At 33.0% G+C, this 22382-nt stretch overlaps 1 protein-coding gene across 19 annotated transcripts in view; it reads right to left on the bottom strand.

Moving 5' to 3' along the window:
* Nucleotides 1-1126: 1126 nt before the first annotated feature.
* PPIP5K2 (diphosphoinositol pentakisphosphate kinase 2) overlaps nucleotides 1127-22382 on the bottom strand; it is an 81209-nt gene continuing 59953 nt past the window's right edge. For 3 of the 19 annotated variants that reach the window (XM_082375250.1, XM_082375238.1, XM_082375249.1), the window contains exons 24-32: nucleotides 20818-20985; nucleotides 19109-19229; nucleotides 18278-18447; nucleotides 16906-16978; nucleotides 15216-15335; nucleotides 14256-14318; nucleotides 10489-10629; nucleotides 7215-7340; nucleotides 1127-2853 (exon numbers count right to left, since the gene is read on the bottom strand). In XM_082375250.1, coding sequence (XP_082231376.1) covers nucleotides 2741-2853; nucleotides 7215-7340; nucleotides 10489-10629; nucleotides 14256-14318; nucleotides 15216-15335; nucleotides 16906-16978; nucleotides 18278-18447; nucleotides 19109-19229; nucleotides 20818-20985 — 1095 coding nt within the window. In that variant the 3' untranslated portion in view covers nucleotides 1127-2740. The other 16 variants (XM_082375248.1, XM_082375251.1, XM_082375253.1 and 13 more) reach the window with 16 other exon arrangements.

The raw sequence follows: 22382 nt of genomic DNA, 5'->3' as shown, positions 1-22382 counted from the left end.
CAGATAATAAGGCAAGGGTAAACTGACAGAAAACTAATGAATGCTCTATGTAAGACAAACTTTGATAAGCACACAAGTAAAGATTGAGAACTTTTTACCAAAGTATGAACACAAGACAAAAACGTAAAATCTTAGTTCAAACTGGCATGGAAATAAATAATAGTGGAAGTGTAGGGTAGATCAGAGTCAGCAGAACCTGGAGAAAAATCTAGGTGACCTTGATCAAAAAACTCTTCCTTTGTCTAAAGAGTTTTAACAAGAGAGTTCTTGAAGAACTATCATTTAACTTTTCTCTCATAATTGCCGTCTATCACCCTCTTGCTCTAGGTATGTATATATTAAGCATACTGCCACATGTTCTCTGTTCATTTACTGTCTACCTTCTGCCTCCATTTCCTACTCAAAGGAAACATGATATAAAGTGTTCAGCATACTTTTCTCCATACCCCAAGATTGTACAACACCGCCAAAACATTTTCTAGTGGTTAAGAATGGACTACAAGAACTCATTAGAACCAGAGCAGCAGAACCTGCTGGCACTGGACTTCAAGGGCAAAAATTAGCTTTGAGTTCATATGCAGGGTTTTTAAGGGGAAAAGATTGAATAATGCATTATGAAGACTAACATGCCAGGATAACTGAACAGTACCTCAAGCTGGGCTTCCTCATCTCTTTGCTGGTTGGAGGATTAGCTATGAGAAGAAATATCTTCTAGTATTTAAAACAAACAAAAAACACACTTTACAGAGATAGAATCAAGTGAGAAACAGATGCTTCAGTCAAACTTCCATTGAATGGTGATAACTATAATTTCTTTTTGTTTGTTTTGGGAAATGAATCTAAGGTTCTTGCAAATAAAACTGTCCTGTCTACACAGCAGTTATTACCAAGTTTGGCGACTACAGTGAAATCATAGTTCTTGTATATCAATGGAAAAATGTGACTTGTACTGAACTTTCTAGTTAGTTCCTATTGCGATAACTATGGCCAATACTAAGAAATTTTATCTAATATCTAAGATGAGCATTGTTTAATATTAAAATACTTTTCCTCATTCTACTTTGAAAGTTAAAAGTAAAGGGTCAAAGAAAAGAATAAAAAATAACTTGCCATTTAAGCCACCCTCTGATTCTAGAAATAAAATATTTTAATTCAGTTCCACTTAAAAAATAAAAGTAGTTTCTTTACTCTGACAATGAGCACATTAACCACATTTTCACATACAGAAAGCTTAGGTACATTCAACTGTTTACAAGACATGTCTCCATATAATACATTTACATTCATGTGAAATATATGAACTTATAGAATTGTATATATTTGTGGCTTTTGCATCTGGTACCTTTTAAAATGAACACGTACTATGCTTATTTTCTAAAGTCAATTCATTATGATAATTTAAGGTTAGGAGGGTCTCTACTGAAGGATTTGAATAGCTGCATTCATACGAGAATTCAATAATTTTTCTAAACATAAGCCTCAAACTAAAGCTTTAGCAATTCAAGTTACCTAACTGGCAATGGATGCAATTCTTATCAGGATGTACTGTTTGGTTTACAGTTTAAGTCATTTCAAGTGGTTTATACAATAATTATTTGTGCATCAGGGGAAAGTAAGCACCAAGGATAATAAATATTTTTTCACATCATAGATGAAATCACAATGCAATAATCTCAATTTCCCTTCAAAATGTAATCACTTGAAATGAGCATGTATTTCAAATGCTCAATCTTTAAGTTATCTTAGTGAGATCAAATGATATTCTAGAGGTAAGAATGGAAATGGTAGAAATAGGTGCTATACATAATATCTACTAACAATGGAATTCAGATACTCTTCTTACATTGATTACCTCCATTCTGGAACTCAGTTTTTTAGATCTAAAAAGAACTCTGAAAATAACTAACATTTATAAACTTGTCAACTATATCTTAAAAAGAAACTCTAAAGATGTCTTTCTTGCCAATATATGAAGAAAAATTGTCCTGATGAACAAAAGCACCTTATGGTAAGGAAATATATAAAGAAAATATTTTCTACAAATTAATATACAAATTTATGTGCATAAAGGTATAGTTATCCCAGCTGCATATGTAATATTTTAAATAATACACAATAAAAATTCAAAGCATAGATTGAAAAAATAACCCATATGCCAATACTCCAGTTATTAAATATTGCAGCATATATGTGATCATAACAAACAATTGGGGAAAAAAAGGTTTCTAATCTAAATGGTCAATGAAATCTCTTTGGAAATATGCTTTTTAAAAGTTCCCAGTATGGCCATCAAATTTCAAGCTATAGGTTTTTGCAGCCCAGATGTGATCCTGTGAAAGTGAAAATGTGTACAGAGGCCACCTCACAGGTTCTTCAGCAAACAGCATTACTGTGTGACATTGGCACAGGCCGTCTGGGCTTTTCCGTTCCTCTTCTTTACCACAGGCACACGGTAAACATCACATTCAGAACAACAGACCTTTATCACCATAAGTTTTGCTACTCATAAAATGCTAATAAACACTGTTTTAAACATTTCCAGATCATGACAAAGGCCTTACCTGAATATATACAAAGAATTCTCTAGATGTCATATAACTTTAAATTAATACAGAGATGTATAAGGAGACACAAATTACTTGCTTTGATACTTTTCAGTCAAGGTTTATTACGTGTCTCTTTCTACTGAACACGTGATTTTTTATAAGTATAATGAGTTCCAGCTTCTGCTAAGAAGATTTCATTTTTTTTTCGCAGTGTTTTTTTTGTGTTCATGCATTTCTGTTTTGCTACTCACACCCTTTTTCCGAGATGAGGTATTAGGAACAACCGTACTAGAAGGTCCACTGGGAGCTATACATAAAAAGAAAAACTACTGTTTAGATTTTCACAAGCAATCCAAGTTCAGATAATACAAAACAATCAACAGAAGTTCAAATAACATAAAACAAACTTCTCTTTTTCCCCGCATTCTTCCTGGGAAACTAATTTATTCCATCATTTTTAATTAACATCTAATGTCCTAACGACCTTCAAATTTATACTTCTGGCCCAGGCCTTTTCCCTTACCTCAAGATCTGTATATCCCGTACATCCTACTACAAACCTCTATATAGATATTTGACAGGAAATATAAACTTACCATGTTTAAAACTGAACTCATCATTTTCCCTATAAACATCCATTTTCTTCAGTATCTCCTATCTTACCACTATCTAAAAAGCTGAAAGATTAGAGAACTAGAAACATTCTTGACTTGGGAATCAGCCTTTTATATCCAAATCAACATCAAGCCCCAATGAGTTATCAAAAAGTTATTCTAAGCCAGGTTACACTTTTGTATGGATGGGTAAATTCCTGCCAGACCAATCCTCCTCCTGCAGGTAACAAGTTTAAGCGCAGGATAAAATATGAAAAAAACAACTACCTGAAGACATTGAAGAGTGAACAAAAGCAGGCATATACTAGAAAAGAATCAATATTTGGAAGAAGGGAACAACATGGAGTTAGTCCCCCGTGCCCTTTTTAAAAAAGCTTTAGGCTTAAGGACAGGATCCAGTCTGCCCCATGTGGAATGGCTAAAACTACAACATAAAACTCAGTCCTACTAGCATGAAGAACCAGAAGAAAAGTATTGGGGCAAAAATAGCTGCTTGGAAGTCCAGTGGGGAATCCCAAATCTTTGTGTAAACCCTGACCAAGTGTGTGACTTGAGCAGAGTAAGCTCCTAAGAAGTCCGGCTCAGGCTAAAAGAAGTGAAGTGAAATTTGAGCTGTCAGTCACTTCAGAAGACATAGGTTTGCAATCTGAGTTCAGCCAAGGTTAACTCTTTGCTTTAAAAACAACCTAATATTCTTTGGAGGAACATAAGAGAAACAACAGAGTCCAGTGTTTGTCTAGGATACAATCCAAAATTACTCAGTATATGAAAAACAGGAAATAAACCTTCCTTCTTGGGAATGAGAAAATTTATGAGACCAATCCTGAGATCAGCCAGATTAATAGACAAGAATTTTAAAGCAACTATTTTAACTATGCTCAAGAACAAAGGAAAATATGCTTATAATGAATAAAAATACAGGAAATCTCTGAAGGAAAAAAAACTACAAAGAAGAATCAAAACAAATGTCTAAAACTAAAGAATAAATATATGAAATAAAATTTCACTGGATGGGTTTAACAGCAGAATAGAGATGACAGGTAAAAGTGACTATCAAGCAGGATTTTATTACCAAAAAAAAAAGTCCTAAGCATGCCATAGTCAGACTTCTGAGAAGCAAAGATAAAGGGAAAACACTGAAAGCAGGCAGAGAAAAATAATCCATTAACCCATTGCATACATAGGAACAACAATTCAAATTAACAAAGACTTCTCATCAGAAACAAGGGGAATGACAAGATAGTGGAATAACATCCTTAAAATGCTGAAAGAAAAAACTTTCTTCCCAAATTCTCTGTCCAGCAAAACTACCTTTCAAGAATGAAGGTAAAATAAAGATTTTTTTTCAGATATAGTAACAGATCTGAAGTATAAGAAATGGTAAAAAGATTCAGGTTGAAGGGAATGAAACCAGATGGAAACAAACACTTAAAAGAAGAAATAAAGAACATTAAAAATAGCAAATATGTGGATAATTAAAGACTTCTTTCTCTTTTTAATTTCTTTAAAATACATATGACTCTTTAAAGCAAATATCATAACATTGTACTGTAGCCTTTATAATACATGTGGAAGTAACACATATGGATAACTATGTGTAAAAGATGGGAAGAAGGGAAGGTAAACACACCTGTACAGTTGGAAGGTTTCTACATTTTATGTTAAGTAGCACAAGATTGACTCGAAGTAGACCACGAAAAGCCAGAAATGTGTATTTACTGCTACCAATAAAAGAATAATGCAAAAAGGTATAGCTAAAAAGCCAATAGATAAGTTAAAGTGAAATTCTAAAAAATACTGAATTAATAAAAAAAAACAGGCAGGAAAGAATAAAGGAATAATAATCAGAAGGAATAAACAGAAAATATAATAAAAGAGTAGACCTAACTCAACCATATCAATAATTACATTAAATGTTAATGGACTATAAACACTAACTATAAGGGACATATTGTTAGAACGGCCTTTTCAGAAAGCCAAATATATGCTGTCTAAAAAAAATCCCCTTAAATATGAAGACAGTTTGGTTAAAAAAATATACACATGCATGAAGACCTAAATAGTCATTTCTTCAAAGAAGACATACAGATGACCAATAGGCAAATGAAAAGATGCTCATCATTGCTCATTATTGGAGAAATGCAAATCAAAACTACAATGAAGTACCACCTCACACCAGTCAGAATGGCCATCATTAAAAAGTCTACAAATAACAAGTGCTAGCGAGGGTGTGGAGAAAAGGGAACCCTCCTACACTGTTGGTGGGAATGTAAACTGGCGCAGCCACTATGGAATACAGTTTGGAGGTTCCTCAAAAAACTAAAAATAGAGTTATCATATGATCCAGCAATCCCATTCCTGGGCATATATCCGGAAAAAACTATAATTCAAAAAGATACATGCACCCCTATGTTCATAGCAGCACTATTTACAATAGCCAAGACATGGAAACAACCTAAATGTCCATCGACAGATGAATGGATAAAGAAGATATGGTATATATATATACAATGGAATACTACTCAGCCACAAAAAGAATGAAATAATGCCATTTGCAGCAATATGGACGGACCTAGAGATTATCACACTAAGTGAAGTAAGTCAGAAAGACAAATACCATATGATATCACTTATATGTGGAATCTAAAATATGACATAAATGAACTTATCTACGAAACAGAAACAGACTCACAGATATAGAGAACAGACCTGTGATTGCCAAGGGGGAGGGTGGGTGGGGGAGGGATGGATTGGGAGTTTGGGATTAGCAGATGTAAACTATTATACATAGAATGGATAAACAACAAGGTCCTACTTTAAATTAAAGCACAGGGAACTATATTCAATATCCTGTAATAAACCATAATGGAAAAGAATATGAAAAAGTATATATATATAAAACCGAATCACTTTGCTGTACAACAGATATTAACACAACATTGTAAATCAACTATACTTCAATAAAATAAATTAAATATATATATACACCATGCATACAGTAGTCATAAGAAAGCTGAAGTAGCTAAATTCACATTAGATAAAATAAACTTTAAGACAAAGCATTACTAGAAATCAAAGAGGGAAATTTCATGATGATATTGGGGCAATACATTAGGAAGTCATAACAATCAAATGTGTATGCACCTAATAACAGGGTTTCAAAATTCACAAAGTAAAAACTGACCAAATTAAAGAGGGAAGCAGACAATTCCACAATTGTGAGTAGAAACTGCTCTCTAAGCAACGGCTAGAACAATCAGGACCTCCTCTCCCTTGTACATGTTGCCATCCCCCCAAAATGGTAAATACGCAGAAGATCTGAGTAACATTATCAACAATCTTGACCTAATGGATACTTACAGAACATCAATACACTATGATGTATTATTAGTGTATTATTAGTGTATAATTAGTATATTATTCCATAATACACTATGGAATAGCTACATCAATAAACTATGGAATAATTCTTTTTTAGTGTACTTGGTACATTTATTATGCATCTAAAACATAGAGAACAATGTACCATGATTCAAAGAGTATTCAAGTCTTAGGTCTACTGACTACTAGCTACATGAACAGGGACAAGTCATAACCTCTCTGCAACTTTCTTCATCTGTAATGGGCAACAACACAATCAAATATGCCAAGTAAAAACAGAAACAAGCTGATAAAAGATAGTTGAATTTGGTAGTTACAGCACCAGACTGAGAATGGAGAGATTAAAATACTCTAAAGAAAGAGAAAAAAAAATCTTTCAAACAAAATGACTAAAGTGATGCCTTGGCTCAACAGAAAAGCAAAAGAAGACAAGACAGTCCATAAATCAGTTTAGAAAAGTATGAGTATGAAATATATTTTATTAACATATGTGAGGGGAAGGCGGGATAATTAACGGAGGAAAAAAACCCCCAAATATGTAAATAGGCTACAATAACAGAGTTCCTAGAGTCTAATGATCCTACTTAAAAACAGATCTTTACATCTACAAAGCAAGCTATTATTACTCCTCTAATTGTTATATTGAATCCACAAATTCACACACACTCCTAACCTGGTTTGCTGCTTGCTTTAGTACTCTTTATGGTAGCTGCTGGCATTGGGAGGATCTTTGCAGGTGTATATGTATTTAAAGATACTTTTCTTCTTATTATTGGACTGGAACGTGAATCTGAAGAGGCTGGAAAAAACAAACAAACAAACCCAACATGGTAATTCAATAATTTTCTGACAATTCTATCAAATCTAAACTAACTAGATTACAAATAATTAAATCAGATTGTCTTCCTATATCACCCAGATGAGATTTATCTTCAAGCAAAAGAAATTTAAAGATTTTTTTTTTCTTTCTAATTAAGGTGGGGAGATTGAGAGGTGTGAAAAGGACAAGTAGGTACAATTCTTAAGTATGAAGTCCTCTGGGAAAGGATAGGCTGGAGTGGGGGAGCTATTGGCATGAGCTTTTGGGTTCCTAAACAAAGGGAGTTAAGGAGATAACAAAAGACCGATTTGCCTATTTTTGCAATTTTGGAAGAGGACCTGATAGCAATAAACACTGTGTCTCTGAAAAATCAATATGTGGGTCAATTATGGCAAATGTGCCTTTGGTGGCTGATACCTACACTGAATGAGTATAAATTTCACTGGCAGAAGATCAAAGTAGCCACTAATAAAATAATACACAAGTGATTAAAAAGTGCCTAAAACATCCTATAAAGCACCACATCATTACCTAGCTCTCTTCTGCTTGCATTTTTTATCCTATTATAACTTCCACCTCTAACTTATCCAATTAGTATTCTCACACCTTTTCCACCAACCTGATATTGTCAGTGTCTCATTGTAAGCTATCTACTAGTTACCACAAAATTAATTTTGTCCTAGGTGAGAAAAAAATCTGTGAATGACAGATATTAACAATGTCTTCTCCCTTGTTATGAATGCCACAAATTCAGTATAGTTCTATATTATGATGTTACTTCCTTGACAATCCAGGGAATTAAGTATAAATTACATAAATATATTGTGATTACTAAATATTTATTCTGCAGTTACCCTATAAAATACAGGATTCAGATACTTCCACCATAATTGGAACCCTATTTTCTTTAATCAAAGAGAATGGAAAAACCATACACTTTAGGAGACCTGGGTTTCAGTCTTGCTTGAGCACTAACTGGTTAATTTCCTCAATGGTGTCTCTAAGTTTTCTCTTAAAACAGTAAGCTTTTTTCAAATGAAATCTTAAATAAAACAGATCAAAGCAGATACTCTGATTGAAGCAACCACAGAAGACACAGGTCTAATCACTCAGCATCCTTCTCTTCCTCATGGAACTTCCTAAAGCTCTTGGGAATATAGTTTGAAGACCAATGAATTAGATTAACTCTAAGGTTTATCCAACTCTATGAAGTGCATTAACTATATTTACTTTCTCATCTAGTTCCCTTAGTAAGTAATGGAATGAAATTTTAAGAGAACTAGAGGGGTTGGGGTACAACTTGTGTCCATAATATAGAGAAGAGTTAATGAGAACTAGATAAGGAATTTAATATCCTTCATTTCATTAATATACCTCAATAATACACTCTGAGGAACTGAATTCACTAACCACAGAAATGAAGCCATCATAAGATAGCAATGCCACAGCATAAACATTCAAAGATTATCTTTTTGTAAATATTCCACCAAAATTCTCTTTCCAAAACAGATGTCATTACTGCTACTTTACCTTTAAGTCATTTACTGAAGATCTGCTAAATTCAAAGCAGCATTAATGCCTACCCTAAATTCTTATTTACTAATTACAGTCTTTCTGTAATCTCTATTTTAAGATTATAAATCCCTGACCCAGGGAAGCACTGAAATGTCAAGTATAAAGAAGGGTAAAAGAGAAAATGAGAATTTATTTACTCAGGTTCTCTACTGCGTTCTGAGGAGCAGCATTGTCCATTCTATCAGCTAACAGAGAACATAAAAGGAAGAACATCCTTCAGTTTCCTGACTTTGACTTTATAGCTTGCAGGTTATTTCATTTGGAGTATTATCAATTCTCAGAATGAGACACATTCATATGTACATTTAAAACTGAAACCTACTTCCCCAAACCATTCCTAAAGAGAAATATTTTAGAACATTCACACTAAGATACCACTCCATTACCCTTAATGGTTAAAAGCTGACCTCTACCACCAGATGTGAAAGAGAAAGGCAAAAATGCAGGGGGCACTGTTTGGACAGAATACACTGAATAGAACTCTGTAGAATAATACACTGTGGTTCCCCAGGAAAGGGAAGAGAGTAACAGCAACACATGAAAGTGGCTTTCATCCCAAGACCTCCAATTTCATTCTTGGGAAAAACATATTTACAGCATTCTCCTTACAAAAAGGAGTTGGTATACATAGAAAGTTTGTACCTTTCCTAAGATATGACTAGGACTAGCAAGACTCTTAACTCTAAGCAGAGCATTCTCTTCCAGAATGAATGCTTCCTAAACTGGAAATTCCAATGTGTCAAAGGATCCTACAGAGCTGAAAATGACAACAGCCAGCTGACTTCTCACATCTAAAAAGGTAGCCCTGAACATTTCCCAAACTGAAGTCCCTCAGAATAGTTCTACATGATGTTTAAATGCATTATCAAAAAAGTGTTTTCTCAGCAAGTAAGTTCTGGAAAATGTGGGTATATAGTTTTCTTTATAGAAAGAAGAACCTTAGCTGTTTATATGCTGATGAAACTACACCTCTCGAAAGGGAGGTGGGATATAATAAAGTTTCCAAAACTTACTTAGCCACAACCCCCCCCCTTTTTTTTTTTTTACACAGAGGAATTAACCTCTTCAGAATATTTTCTGCAGAACACAATTTTAAAAACTGTTGTCCTAATTTGCTCTCTTTAGTTAAGGGCTCTTTCTGAGTCTATATGACTGCTTATCAAAAGTGGTGAAGGGATGGGCATGTGGCATGTGTAGGTTAATATAGACTGATGTTTTGTCATTTTTAAAAAGCTTATTATAAAATGACATACAATAGGAATGTGAAAATAAGACCAAGACTCTATATTACATGTTGCTGATTTTATTGCTGGGTCTTAGATTTTTCCCCCCTTTCTGTAAAAAAAAAAAAAAAAAAAAAAGTCTTTGCGGAAGAGTCAAGACAACAGCCTGGTACATTGCATATTACACCAAAGAATTCTAAATAATGTTCTTCTCTTTCTCTCCTAAAATTCTATTTACTATCACTATTGAATTTATGTTTTTATAATTATTTTTATATTCAGATAATCTCTATTGCCTAAAAATCAAATAATAATAATAATTTTCCTACAAATTTCAGGGGTCTTCTGTGGAACTTCACTTGATGGAGAAGCAATGGAAGCAAGAAATTCATCCACCTGCTTTAAAGACAGGGCATTGTGAAGAGTTTCTAGAGGACAAATAGATGGCACCATCGAATACAATTCAAAGCCTGAGGGAAAAAAACAAAAACAAAAACAAAAACAAGAGTTGGATATCTTAAAAATCATTAATTAAAAAGGAAGAAGACCATTGCTTAGAACTAGACAGTTTAGGTCTTTTCAATCTATCACATGCAAACACACGAGATCGCTGAAGTCATGACACCAGATGCTATGCAGTATGGGGTTGGATCAAGATGTGACAAAGATTTCATTTTAAATGTAACCACATAGTACAGCATGCACACAATTTCATTCTGTATTTTGGTAAAATCTAAGAATAATACTTAAAGAAAAAAACCTGGGGGAATAATAAACAGAAAAAAATACAGGTTTTTCAGTTTTTACTTTTTAGAATCAGGTCTATTTGATAGGTGAATAAGCTGATGCCATAATGTGTCCCTGATGCCAGAATGCTAAAGGTAACTTCTTGTTGAAAAACAATTAAGCGATTACTTGTGAAGAGTGATTTTAAATACCTTTCTAGTCATAACAAGGCCAATAATACTCTCTAGTGTGACCCCAAAATAACATCCATTCATTTACGCTGAAATTAAAATTCCAAAACATATTTCACCTACCTTTATTGAATTAACACAATAATTCTATTGTTGGAAATTGCTAGCTGGGTGAAGTCAGGCCAAGTAAAAAGCAATACAAAATACAAATATGTTTGCATCCAACAATGGCACAGAAATACAAAAATTTCATGAAACAAACCATGCAGATATGTATTAATACCATCAGTGAAACAAAAGCACTTAAATATACAGTTTTTTTAAACAAATAGGACATAGGTTATTCACTTTTTATAAATATTGCCTATTTATTTAAACTTTATTCAACTGAATGGATTTTAAAATTGCTTTTATATACAACTAAAATAACAAGTCTTTCTGCATGTACTTTTTCAAAAATTTAAACTAGTTTTCCTCCAAAAGAAATACTTTTAATGTTTAGTTTCTACATAAAGTCTAATATTCTTAACTTAAAAGTAAAAATTAATTAAACTCAAATAGACTGGAAAACTCTCTGCTTCAACAGGCATGTGCTCATTTTAACACTGACTGATATTTATTTAATTTTGGGAGAAAATACTGACCCAAGAACTGTCTAATTGTTAGTTGCAATAGGGAAACTCTGGTTAAAAGAGAATCTAATCTTTCAATGAAAACAACAAATCCTTTGATTAACAAAACTGGTATGTTTGATTTTCAGGTGCAAACCAAAGCATGACAGAACATTACGTATACTTAAAACAAAACAAAACTATAATACCATAATAGCAGCTAAAGCACCTACGTTAAGCACTAAAGAAATTAGGCTTCCACAAGTACTACATTTCTTTAAAAGTACAAGATTCATGCAAATAAGCGCAAACCCTTTCCTTGCATTACGCTAAACTTAATACTGTGGCTTTTTTATCCTTTCCTCAGAATGTTTATAAGTTTTTTGTAACAACTATTTTCTTGCACTTGCCTGTTAGATTTTATAACAGGCAAATGACAATATAATCAAGTCCCTTTGGACTACATCTTTTTCCATCTATCCTTAGTAAACTTTTTCTTTAATGCACAGTGAAAGGGTTAGCGCAGCAGTTTAAAAAGCCACCCTGCTGTCATGTTTAGAAGCTATAAAAACATACCACTGGAGCCTAGAAATTCCACAGAGGAAACGGACCAGCACCTATAGAGGTGTAGGTGTTCTGCACAGAGGCCCAGAAAGTAAGGTAAAGCACTGTCAGAAGATACTTGTTTCACCATGTTCTTTGAACTAAAGATGAAGGGGAGGGGTAAGTCCATAATATGTGTTAAGATGGAAAAAACATGAAAGTTAAGGAAAATAAAAAGAAAGAGTCAAATGACAACTCATAGGACAGATAAGACAACACAGCATAAAAAAGAAAATTTGAAACCCATAAGAAATATTTATAGAATTGAAAGGGATGCATTTTATATGCATCAAGTCACACAGTGTGTGGAAAATCCACATTTTTTAAAAAGTCTAAACCAAAAGAATATAAAATTACTCTATTTTCTGTTAAACTTAACAAAAGCTTTTTTTTTTTTTTAAGCTTCAGTAAACAAAGATTTCTCCTATATAAAACTTGCAATACTGGCTATAAACACATAAGCATTTTGTACAAAAACTATAGTCAGTCTTAAAGCTTCAATGTCTCTTCTTTAGAATTTTGTGACTCCGGTTTTCTTGTGACTTCGGTTTTTCTTGTGACTTCAGTTTTTCTTCTAAGAAGTTCTTATGCATGTGGGTTCTTTAGAAGCTGCAGCTGTATCAAATAAGGATCTTTTTCTTCAAAAAGTAGCATTTAAACAGCTACAATGGAGGGAAAGCACATTTAGCTTTAAGGCTAAATTTTCACTTGTTGAGGATTAGATCTTCTTACTCCACCTTCAAGAAGTATTAGTGCACTGTTAACTCAGGTGTGCTGTTAAAGGATCCAGAAGGAGAAGAATGGCTATAAACTTGTGTTCAATCCTTGAGCTTCATAATAGTTTCTGAAAGACCTGACTTGAGTTTTTGAAAGACTTAATTGCAATTAAAAAGAAAAAGAAAAAAAAATTGCATGGATAAAAACAACTTCATTCCGAATAAAAGCAAAAATGTGTATGTTTTCTTTTAAATTCTTTGATTCTGAGTTATTTAAAAATGATTAGTAAATATTCCCTCTTGTCCCACATGAAAAAATCTCTATGTAAGAAAGCTGTAATAGTGCAAAATTCAGCTTATAAATAACGGCCACAAAACCTTCCTGTTCAGCCTCAAAAACTGAATTTAATTGAACTGGTTGTCTAGATTTTTAGCCTAGTCTTCTTCCTATCAGGAGCCCTCCCAATTCTAACAAAAAGCAATGGTACCCCCCCAAAATTGGTTGCTTGACAGCTGCAAACCATATTGCCACATGAGGACAAAGTGAATGCTGAATGAAGTTTTCAGAGTGCTCCAGACCAAGTTGGGTTTTGCTTTAGACAGCCAGGCATAAATAATGTTACACAGTGAAACCTGCATCCCCTAGTTCCCAAGAAGTTTGCAAAGACACATCTCATTTGGCTATTTGACAAGTGTGGTTCTGTATTTTTGTTAAATAGCTCAGTGAAACAACCATGTGATCATGGTTGGGAGAATTGGAAGATTGGGAGTGACCTATATACAACAATATGTATAAAATAGATAACTAATAAGAACCTGCTGTATAAAAAAATAAAATAAAATTCAAAAATTCAAAAAAAAAGAAAATAAATTAGGAAGAAAAACACATTAAAATTATTAAGAATTAAAAAGAAAATAAATAATACTAATTGTATTTTTTAAATTACGTAGATTGATCACTTGAGAAATCAGAAGGAATTTTTAGGTGCTAATTAAGTATTAAAACTCATCATCATTGTGGTCATTTAAAAGTTTGATGAGTAGTGCTAAATTATTGTGTAAATTACAGATGAAAAAGGGAGCTAGACAGTATCAATATTTTGGGTGAATAATAAGTTAGAATTGTATGCCAATTGAAATTAAGGACTGAGAAAAGAATGATACTGTATACCCCACATATTTTGAAACAGAAGAAAAATAAAAAAGGATGAAGCAGGGGATTATCTTTTAAAATAAAAGCAAAACGTACCATTGGTTGGGTGTCGAGCAAATGAGATAGAAAACCTTTTAACAGCAGAACCGCGTGTGGCGTCTGAGAAAGAGAAAAACAGGTACCTGAAATTCGTAACAGCTACCAAAAGAAGGACACTTAAAAAAAGAGGAGGAAAAACAAATATATAAGGAGGTTAGAATTAGGTGACATGCAGAAGGGACAATGAGAGAGGGAAATAAGCCAAAAACTGGTTAAAAGAAGTAAATGGCTTGATGACAGAGGCAAAGTGTTTAATGAAATATACAAAAGAAAGAAAAGCAGGATGAGCTGGCAATTCTGGGAAAGCCATGTTTTACTGAGTAAAATAAATTTGTGGATACATGAGAAAAAGTTTCAAATAAAGCTAATTCAGAAAGGACTAATAAACACTCCTATTAACAAAAGGGGCAAGCTTCTGTGAGCCTCAAGAGATGTTCTGAATACTATAATTTAAGGTGTATTAACAATAATGAGAGGATTTCCTTCTACTAGGGGTCCTAAAATATTCTCATCTTATGTTTATTCTTATAAAAATATTGCCAATATGATATTTTCTTCTACTTATAAACATTCCATTCACTTTATTTATTTAGATCAATACTAGTAAATAAAATAAGGTTTAATAATGAACAAACATTTAAAAGAGCAAAGATTTCCTCTTTATAATATGGCTTATCAACTATTTAAAAGAAGAATACACATGATGTAGTTCTAAATTTCATATTTCAGTGAAATACTCACTGAACAAGTACTGTTAAGTCTAACTACAATTAACTGTTTGATGAAACATGGACCCAAGTAGTGAATAACAGAGCACTGATAGTCACTTAGGCAAAGGGTGCTAGGATTCCACTTGCATCAGTCAGTGGCCTTAGGCTTGCCTTTGAGAAATATCGTATGCTCATGGGTGTGTGCATGGGTGTAGGTATGAATCTGTGTGTGCATGTGTGCACATACCATCTATGCAGCCAGAAGAGGTCAGCTTTTTACGATGAGTACGAGCATAATCCTGTAGGTTAGGTGCGCTTGAAGAACCCCCGAGCACCGAGGTGCTAAACAGGCCCGCACAGTGAGACCCTGATGGGAGTTAGAGAAAATACATACAACAACGGGTGTTCTTCTATTCACATTGGGAATTCATGCAGCATGCAATAACATGGCTCTTACCACACATATTTGGCAGTGTCCTGAACAGGCTCACAATTCACTTTTAATGTCAACTTAATACAATCACCACCACCATTTATCGTATGTACAAATGGAGGCATTTTACACTGGAGAAAATGTTCTTTGAGGAAAATAATATGCCCACACAGTAATTAGATATATACATATTTTAAAAAACGCTATCATAAAAATTAATTTAGGATGATAAGGAATTCTGTCAATCAATTTGCATGAGCAGGCCATATAAAAAAACTTCTCCTAGCATAAATTAAATCATACTAAATCAATATTTTTGAATGTATATCTGTAAATGAAGAAGCTTTCCTGATGCCCTTGAATTTGAGTTATCAATATCTATTATGAAATTTGTGAGAAGACCAGGTGAAACAATTCCTTTTAAGTGGTCATTCAGGCCTAAATCACTCTAAATTCCTAATACTTAAATGATTTAAGATCTTAATTAATAAGACCCCAATTTGATGCTTAACTTGTAGTAAAAGTCTTTATACCCAAGTAAAACTTTTACCACTGGGTAAGGATTAAGTAAATTTTTATCAGATACATTATGATACATAAAGAAAGGAGTAATATATATATATACACATATATATACACACACACACACACACATACGTGTGTGTGTGTGTATATGGCAAGACACTGTGGGAATATCAAAAGGTATCAAATTAACATATATGTAATTAAAGAGAGATTTTTTCAAGTATGTAGGCATCAATGGACAGTTCATAAACTTAGTATAGAGATCATAGTACATACATAGTCGAAACATAATGAAATTTATTTATGCTGTTATTAAACTGATTTAGACAACTATTTACAGAAAATAATATGTCATTATCTCATGTAGTTTATCTATCATGAGCTTAAAACTAAAATAAGTTTAGAAAGGTCTTTTTCAATGTTGCTTTGCTTGAGTGTTAGCAAAGAAACAGTTATGTTCTATAGGTCAATAAAGAATTAACATTGTCACTGTACATTAGTTTTGCTTTGGCTTTCCTTAAGAGATGACCAAAACCAAAAAGATAATTAATATACCCAGATAGGGTTTGAAACACTCTCCACTTAAAAAATTTTTTAATCAGAATAGTAGATTCTTTTTGTATGCAATAGCATATTTTCATCTTTATCAGCTGGGAAAAATGAAGTTTCCTTCCTAAATTAAAACATGTTGGGATTTTAACTTATAGAATACAAGATAAAAAATGAGCACTGGCAATTAGACTAAGTAGTTTACATTATGGGCATTCAAAAGGGTTATGAAACAAAATTAATGCTATTTCGTATTTATTTCGTCAAAACTTTATATTTTGAGCTTTATGACTCAACATTTCTGAATTAGTGTATGTTAAATAAAAACTAAAGCATAGCATTTGGTCATGCTTTCACCTCTGAAGAGTTTTACATGTGTGCAAAATAGTGAGTTTAAGGTTTGGAATACAACTTCCTTTAGACCACATACCTACAGTAGGGTTCTGCTTCTGTTCTACAAGAGTTCTTGGTGTTCGCAAGTAATTAGCATTTTCAGATACAACCTGCACAAGGAAAGCAAAATAAATGAACTAAAACAGTAAAATAAATTAAAAAGTCCATACTTCATTTGCAGCCTGTTCCAGACAGACAAAGGTTAATAAGCTGTATGATAAATATTAGTAGAAATACACAAATTATGAAAGATCATGCAAGATCCCCTTCTGAAGGGAGTCCATTTCATATGAGGTCCTTGCAATGAAGTGGTGCGAAGCAGGCATTCAGAATTAAATATCATGTATGAAACAAGACAGATGAAAAGAAACAATTAATAGACTGATAAAATTTCACTCTCTCTTAAAAGAAGCCAAATGCCCACTCTTAAACGGCTCCTGTATTTGAAGGGGGAAAAAACAATCACAAACAAAAGAAAGGACAGACAGACTGTTGAGATCACCATACAATTACTGATCCATGCACAGGCTTTATCAGAGTAACCTTTAAATATTCACAGCCTTAATGGATACCATAATCCCTTTTCCTATAATCAATGCATTATATTTCCAAAAGGAAATTGCTGAAATTCTTGGAAAAGTCACGTGTAAGAGCAGACCTTCCATTGTGAAAAAACAGAAAACCAAAAAAACCCATAGTATTTTAAGTTTCCAAATGTCATCACAAAAAGTCTTTCTGAAGTAATTTTATTTTGACCCCTTTTGTTGGGGCATATTGTTGATGGGCACATATACATTGTCCCCTTTTATCTTAAAGAGAGCATTAAGATATTATACAACTAAAAAAACCCCATACTGTATGTAATTATTAGATACTTCCAGATAATAGAAAGCGAGGGAGAGAACCATCAGTATTAGATGTATCCTGCTAATTAACACAGGGCCACATAAATTTTGATATTTAAAAAAATGTTTACATTCTCAGCAAATTCCAGATGGAATCTATTTCTCAATTATGGGGGAAAAGGTTATTAAATTTTCTTACCATAAAATTATGTAATTTCATTTCTGAATATTTTAAAGAATAAATAAGTCAAAAAAAGATTTCTTTACATTTAAAAAATTTTAATTAACAAGCTAAAGTTCCAGGAGTATAAAATTTATTGACTAATTTTAAAATCCTGGATATTTAAAACCCCCCCAGTAAAAATGTTAAACACATGCAATGTAAGTGGTTTCTTTCCCTCAAATATTGTGAGACATTACAAGCATTTTTAAGTGAATTCAAAATTTAAAAACAGAAGGATTTACTCTGATGTAAAATATAAGGGATTAGATGTCCTCAAAGACAGCTGTTTGTTGCTCTGAATACGGGGAGGAAAAATGTTTAATGAAGTAAAGTTTAAAAACCTGTTGCCATGAGCCAAAAATACTGGATGTGAAAGCCAATGATTTGGGGGAGACAGGGGAAGAAGTGATTTGTTCCCCTGATCTGCGTCTTCGACGCCCAGTACCCACACCACTGGTGTAATGCAGCCAGGTACCAGTACCCTCTGGGCTAGACACACTCAGGGGGCTCTCTTCCTGGAAGTGAGAAAGGGGCAAAAAAAAAAAAAAAAAAAAAAAAAAAAGCAGAGCATGCAAAGTTAGATACAACAGAGCCAAATGATCAGAAAGAAAAAAAAATACAGTTTGTTTGCATTTGTTTATCAATTTTTAAAAAACTATTAAACAGTAATTTGGGAGCCAAATATTTTAATATTTGAGAAATTGATAGGAATCACTTATAAATCTAATTGTGAGTAATAATGATTATGAGAATTACATTACTATCTTAAATATACAAAATATTTATACTGCTTAATAGTTGTCGCTTCCCTCTTAGAACTGGAAAGATTTTAACAATTTTTTATCTTAGCAATGTTAAAAATATGATATTCAAGAGGTTTTATGCTATACTGGGCAAACTTTTCAACCCAAAGCACTAAAGAATCCTGCAAAGGGTTAAAGAGACTTCATTGTATATATGTATGAAAGGAAATCTGTCTGCCAGACAAAAAAAATTAGAGATCATAAGATGGAGGATTCAAATTGCACTTGTTTACACTTTCAAGCTATCTATTTATTTACCCCCTCCAAAGATTATTTATAGAGTTCAGTAGGCAAAACATGCAGCAAACATTCTCATTTTACATGTTTGCATGTTCAGGTTTCAGACAGTGAGGACAGAGTAAAATCTACTTGCACAAAATGAAGAGAATAGTCTTTTTCTCTGTATGTCTTTTGGAAGTACAAACTTCTGATATCCATGGAGATGATGGACGCTGGAAAAAGTCTTCAAGGTTTTACTTGAATAATTTACCTTATAGAAGTAAAAGTTTAGCATGGCATAGAAATAATCTCTTGAAAGCAACTATTTAAGTATTTACGAGAAAAAGGTTTTATAAATGTGTTCTGCGTTTTAAGAGTTAACAAAGGGCAGTGATTTTGTTGAAGATTTCACAAATACAGATGAGGTGCAAAATGAAGACTCAGAATACGTTTGACTGCATCAGTGTTACAGACTTCTTCTGGAGTTCAGAAAAAGGTTTAATGGTGAAATTCTGAACAGTCTGATGAATTGCAGATTGCTTTGTTCAACAACACCAAAATCACTGCCCTCACACAAATGGTATTTTAGGTTACATTAATAAATGTCATTTCCCAATTTTCTGAAATTAAAGATAACTGAACATAACCCCAGATTTCTCATTCTTAAATTAAGCTATAATAGAACAAATAATTCCAAATTCTACGATTGTTAATCATCCTCTTTTATATTGGGTTGGCCGAAAGAGCGCACGGAAAAACCGGAACGAACTTTTTGGCCAACCCATAATTAACTTAAAATATCCCATTCACGGGAACCCTAACTAGTATACATTTTCCATTGTAAAATTACAACAATCTATTTTATTGAGATGTTTTTCCTATACATAATTGTCAAATTGGGACACATACATTTGAAATTTGAGAATCAAAAGCACATTCGTTTGGATAATTTGGGGCTATAGAAATGAGCATAATTCTCATTTGTTGGTGTTTATGTTCTTACTCACCAACTGCTAGATGTTATACCTAACTCTTAAGATTGGCATATTTAATCATCAACAAAAAATATTTTTCTAATTAAAAGTTGATGGTTCTTCCTATCTTATACTTTTACTTGAGCATTTAGAAAACATTTATAAGCACTGATCTCAAATCAGTGCTGGGGGAATCATCCTATAGAGAATATAAATAACCCAAAAAGAAGGTATTCAGAGTATAAAAATGTATATAGATGTTAAAGATTTACTTAAACTTTATTCCAACTGCTCAACTTTCCTTTTAAATGTTATTTTAGTAGTTATTTAAATGTTATTTTGTTAGTGAGCATAAGAATTAGCCTAAGTTATTTCATTATAGACCTTAATACAAAGGTAAATTTTTCAACCATAGCATCAAATTTTCAAATTCCTATACTGACTTTTGCAATCAGGTTAACAATTCAGAATTTCACATCTTAATCTACAGTGTCATTGGAATCAGCTGTTGCTGAAGCATCTCTGGCAATTCCTCACTACTTTTAACCAAAAATTATTCCTGATCCATTAAATCAGACTTCTAAAAAAGTTCTTTATTAGAATAACTTAAAGTGACAAGAAAATAATGGATCAAGTCTTCGAAAGGTCTTATTTTACTATTTCTATTCAACTTTGCTATGAAAACTATAAAGCTCCAAATTCTAAAATTAATCTTTGTATTTTCTAACTGCCTCTATATTTTAAAAAATTTATTTGAAAAATAAAGTTGACAATTAAAAATCTGTTAGGTTCCCAAGCTTGATAATTAAAGCTGTATTTTCTTTTCTGTTTTATTAAAATATAGTTAGTTTACTTAATAAAAGACATGCTCTGATATATACTTACTTCATTTGCAGCCATCTTCCTAGATCTTGGAAGTGGAGACTTCCTGTGTATATGAATTGGCTCTGATACCATAGGTTTAAACAATATCACAGCTCGATCAACCTCATCTTTCTTAGAAGTATGTGGCTCATCATCACTATCAATTTTAAAAGATCTCCTGCCTTCATTCTGTGCAGAAAGAATAGAACATAATAAAATTCAGATAAAACAAATCAATCTCTTCAGATGAACAAATTCAACCACCAACTGGTGTAGTCACTTGCAGTACATATACAAGTTTGTTTATTCAAGTGAATTAATAATTGAATTCTTATGACAGCCTAGTATTATTCTGGATATTGTAAGACAGATGATAGAGTTCCCGACTTCAAGAAATACATACTCTTTGGATAAATTAAACCATAAAACGACAATAAAAAGCCATATAAAACAAAGTACTTAATTAAATTTCATCCAATGCCCAAATAAATAAGCAATAATAATAAATGACAGTAAGAAAAAAGAGATCAGTTTTGTTACCAGTAATGCCATCAACTCAACCACAAACTGAAACAGTATCTGAAGTTATAAATTTTAGAAAATTCAAACTCTATGCCAAATATTTCCAACAAATGTGATGATTGCATACTTAAATAACAACCATTTGATGACTCACTGAATATTTAGTTAGTATGTACCATATGCCAAGACACAGATGAATAAGATACTGTCTCAAATTATAAGACTCTCACAGTATAGTACAGAAAACAGATATGTTTTAAAAAGTTACACTAAATATCCATCTAAATAGAACGGGTAGGGCTTCCCTGGTGGCGCAGTGGTTAAGAATCTGCCTGCCAATGCAGGGGACACAGGTTCGAGCCCTGGTCCGGGAAGATACCACATGCCGCAGAGCAACTAAGCCTGTGTGCCACAACTACTGAGCCTGCGCTCTAGAGCCCGCATGCCACAACTACTGAGCCCGCATGCCACAACTACTGAAGCCCACACGTCTAGAGCCCATGCTCCACAACAAGAGAAGCCATCACAATGAGAAGCCCACACACCTCAACCAAGAGTCACCCATGCTCGCCACAACTAGAGAAAGCCCGCGCACAGCAACGAAGACCCAACGCAGCCAAAAATAAATAAATAAAATAAATAAATTAAAAAATAAATAAACAGGACAGATAAATTGGGTAAATTACACTAAAATACATATTTTAAAGCACTAAGAATGGGCAAACTAAAACTAATTACATCAATGAATCTTATGAACGTACGTTAGCTAAAAGAAGCCAAGCAGAAGTACATAAAAACCTTCATCAAACTAAGGGGTATAGAAAATAAAGATAAACTTCTTCAACCAGGTAAGGGATATCTAAAAACTTGAAACAATCATCACAATTAATAAATCACTGAAAGACAAGAGTGCCCACCATCACTAAATCTATTCAATATTTTGCTGGACATTTGTCATCATTCACAGATACGATCATATACATAAAAAATTCAAATGACTCTATGGATAAATTATTAGAATGAATAAACAGCATGCAGTAAGGTTGTTAGTTGTAAAATCTCTA

Source organism: Balaenoptera borealis (assembly GCF_965194805.1).
Source record: "Balaenoptera borealis genome assembly, chromosome: 2".
Lineage (NCBI taxonomy): Eukaryota > Metazoa > Chordata > Mammalia > Artiodactyla > Balaenopteridae > Balaenoptera > Balaenoptera borealis.
The sequence above is the reverse complement of the archived record's forward strand: the minus strand, read 5'-3'. Positions and strand labels throughout refer to the sequence as shown.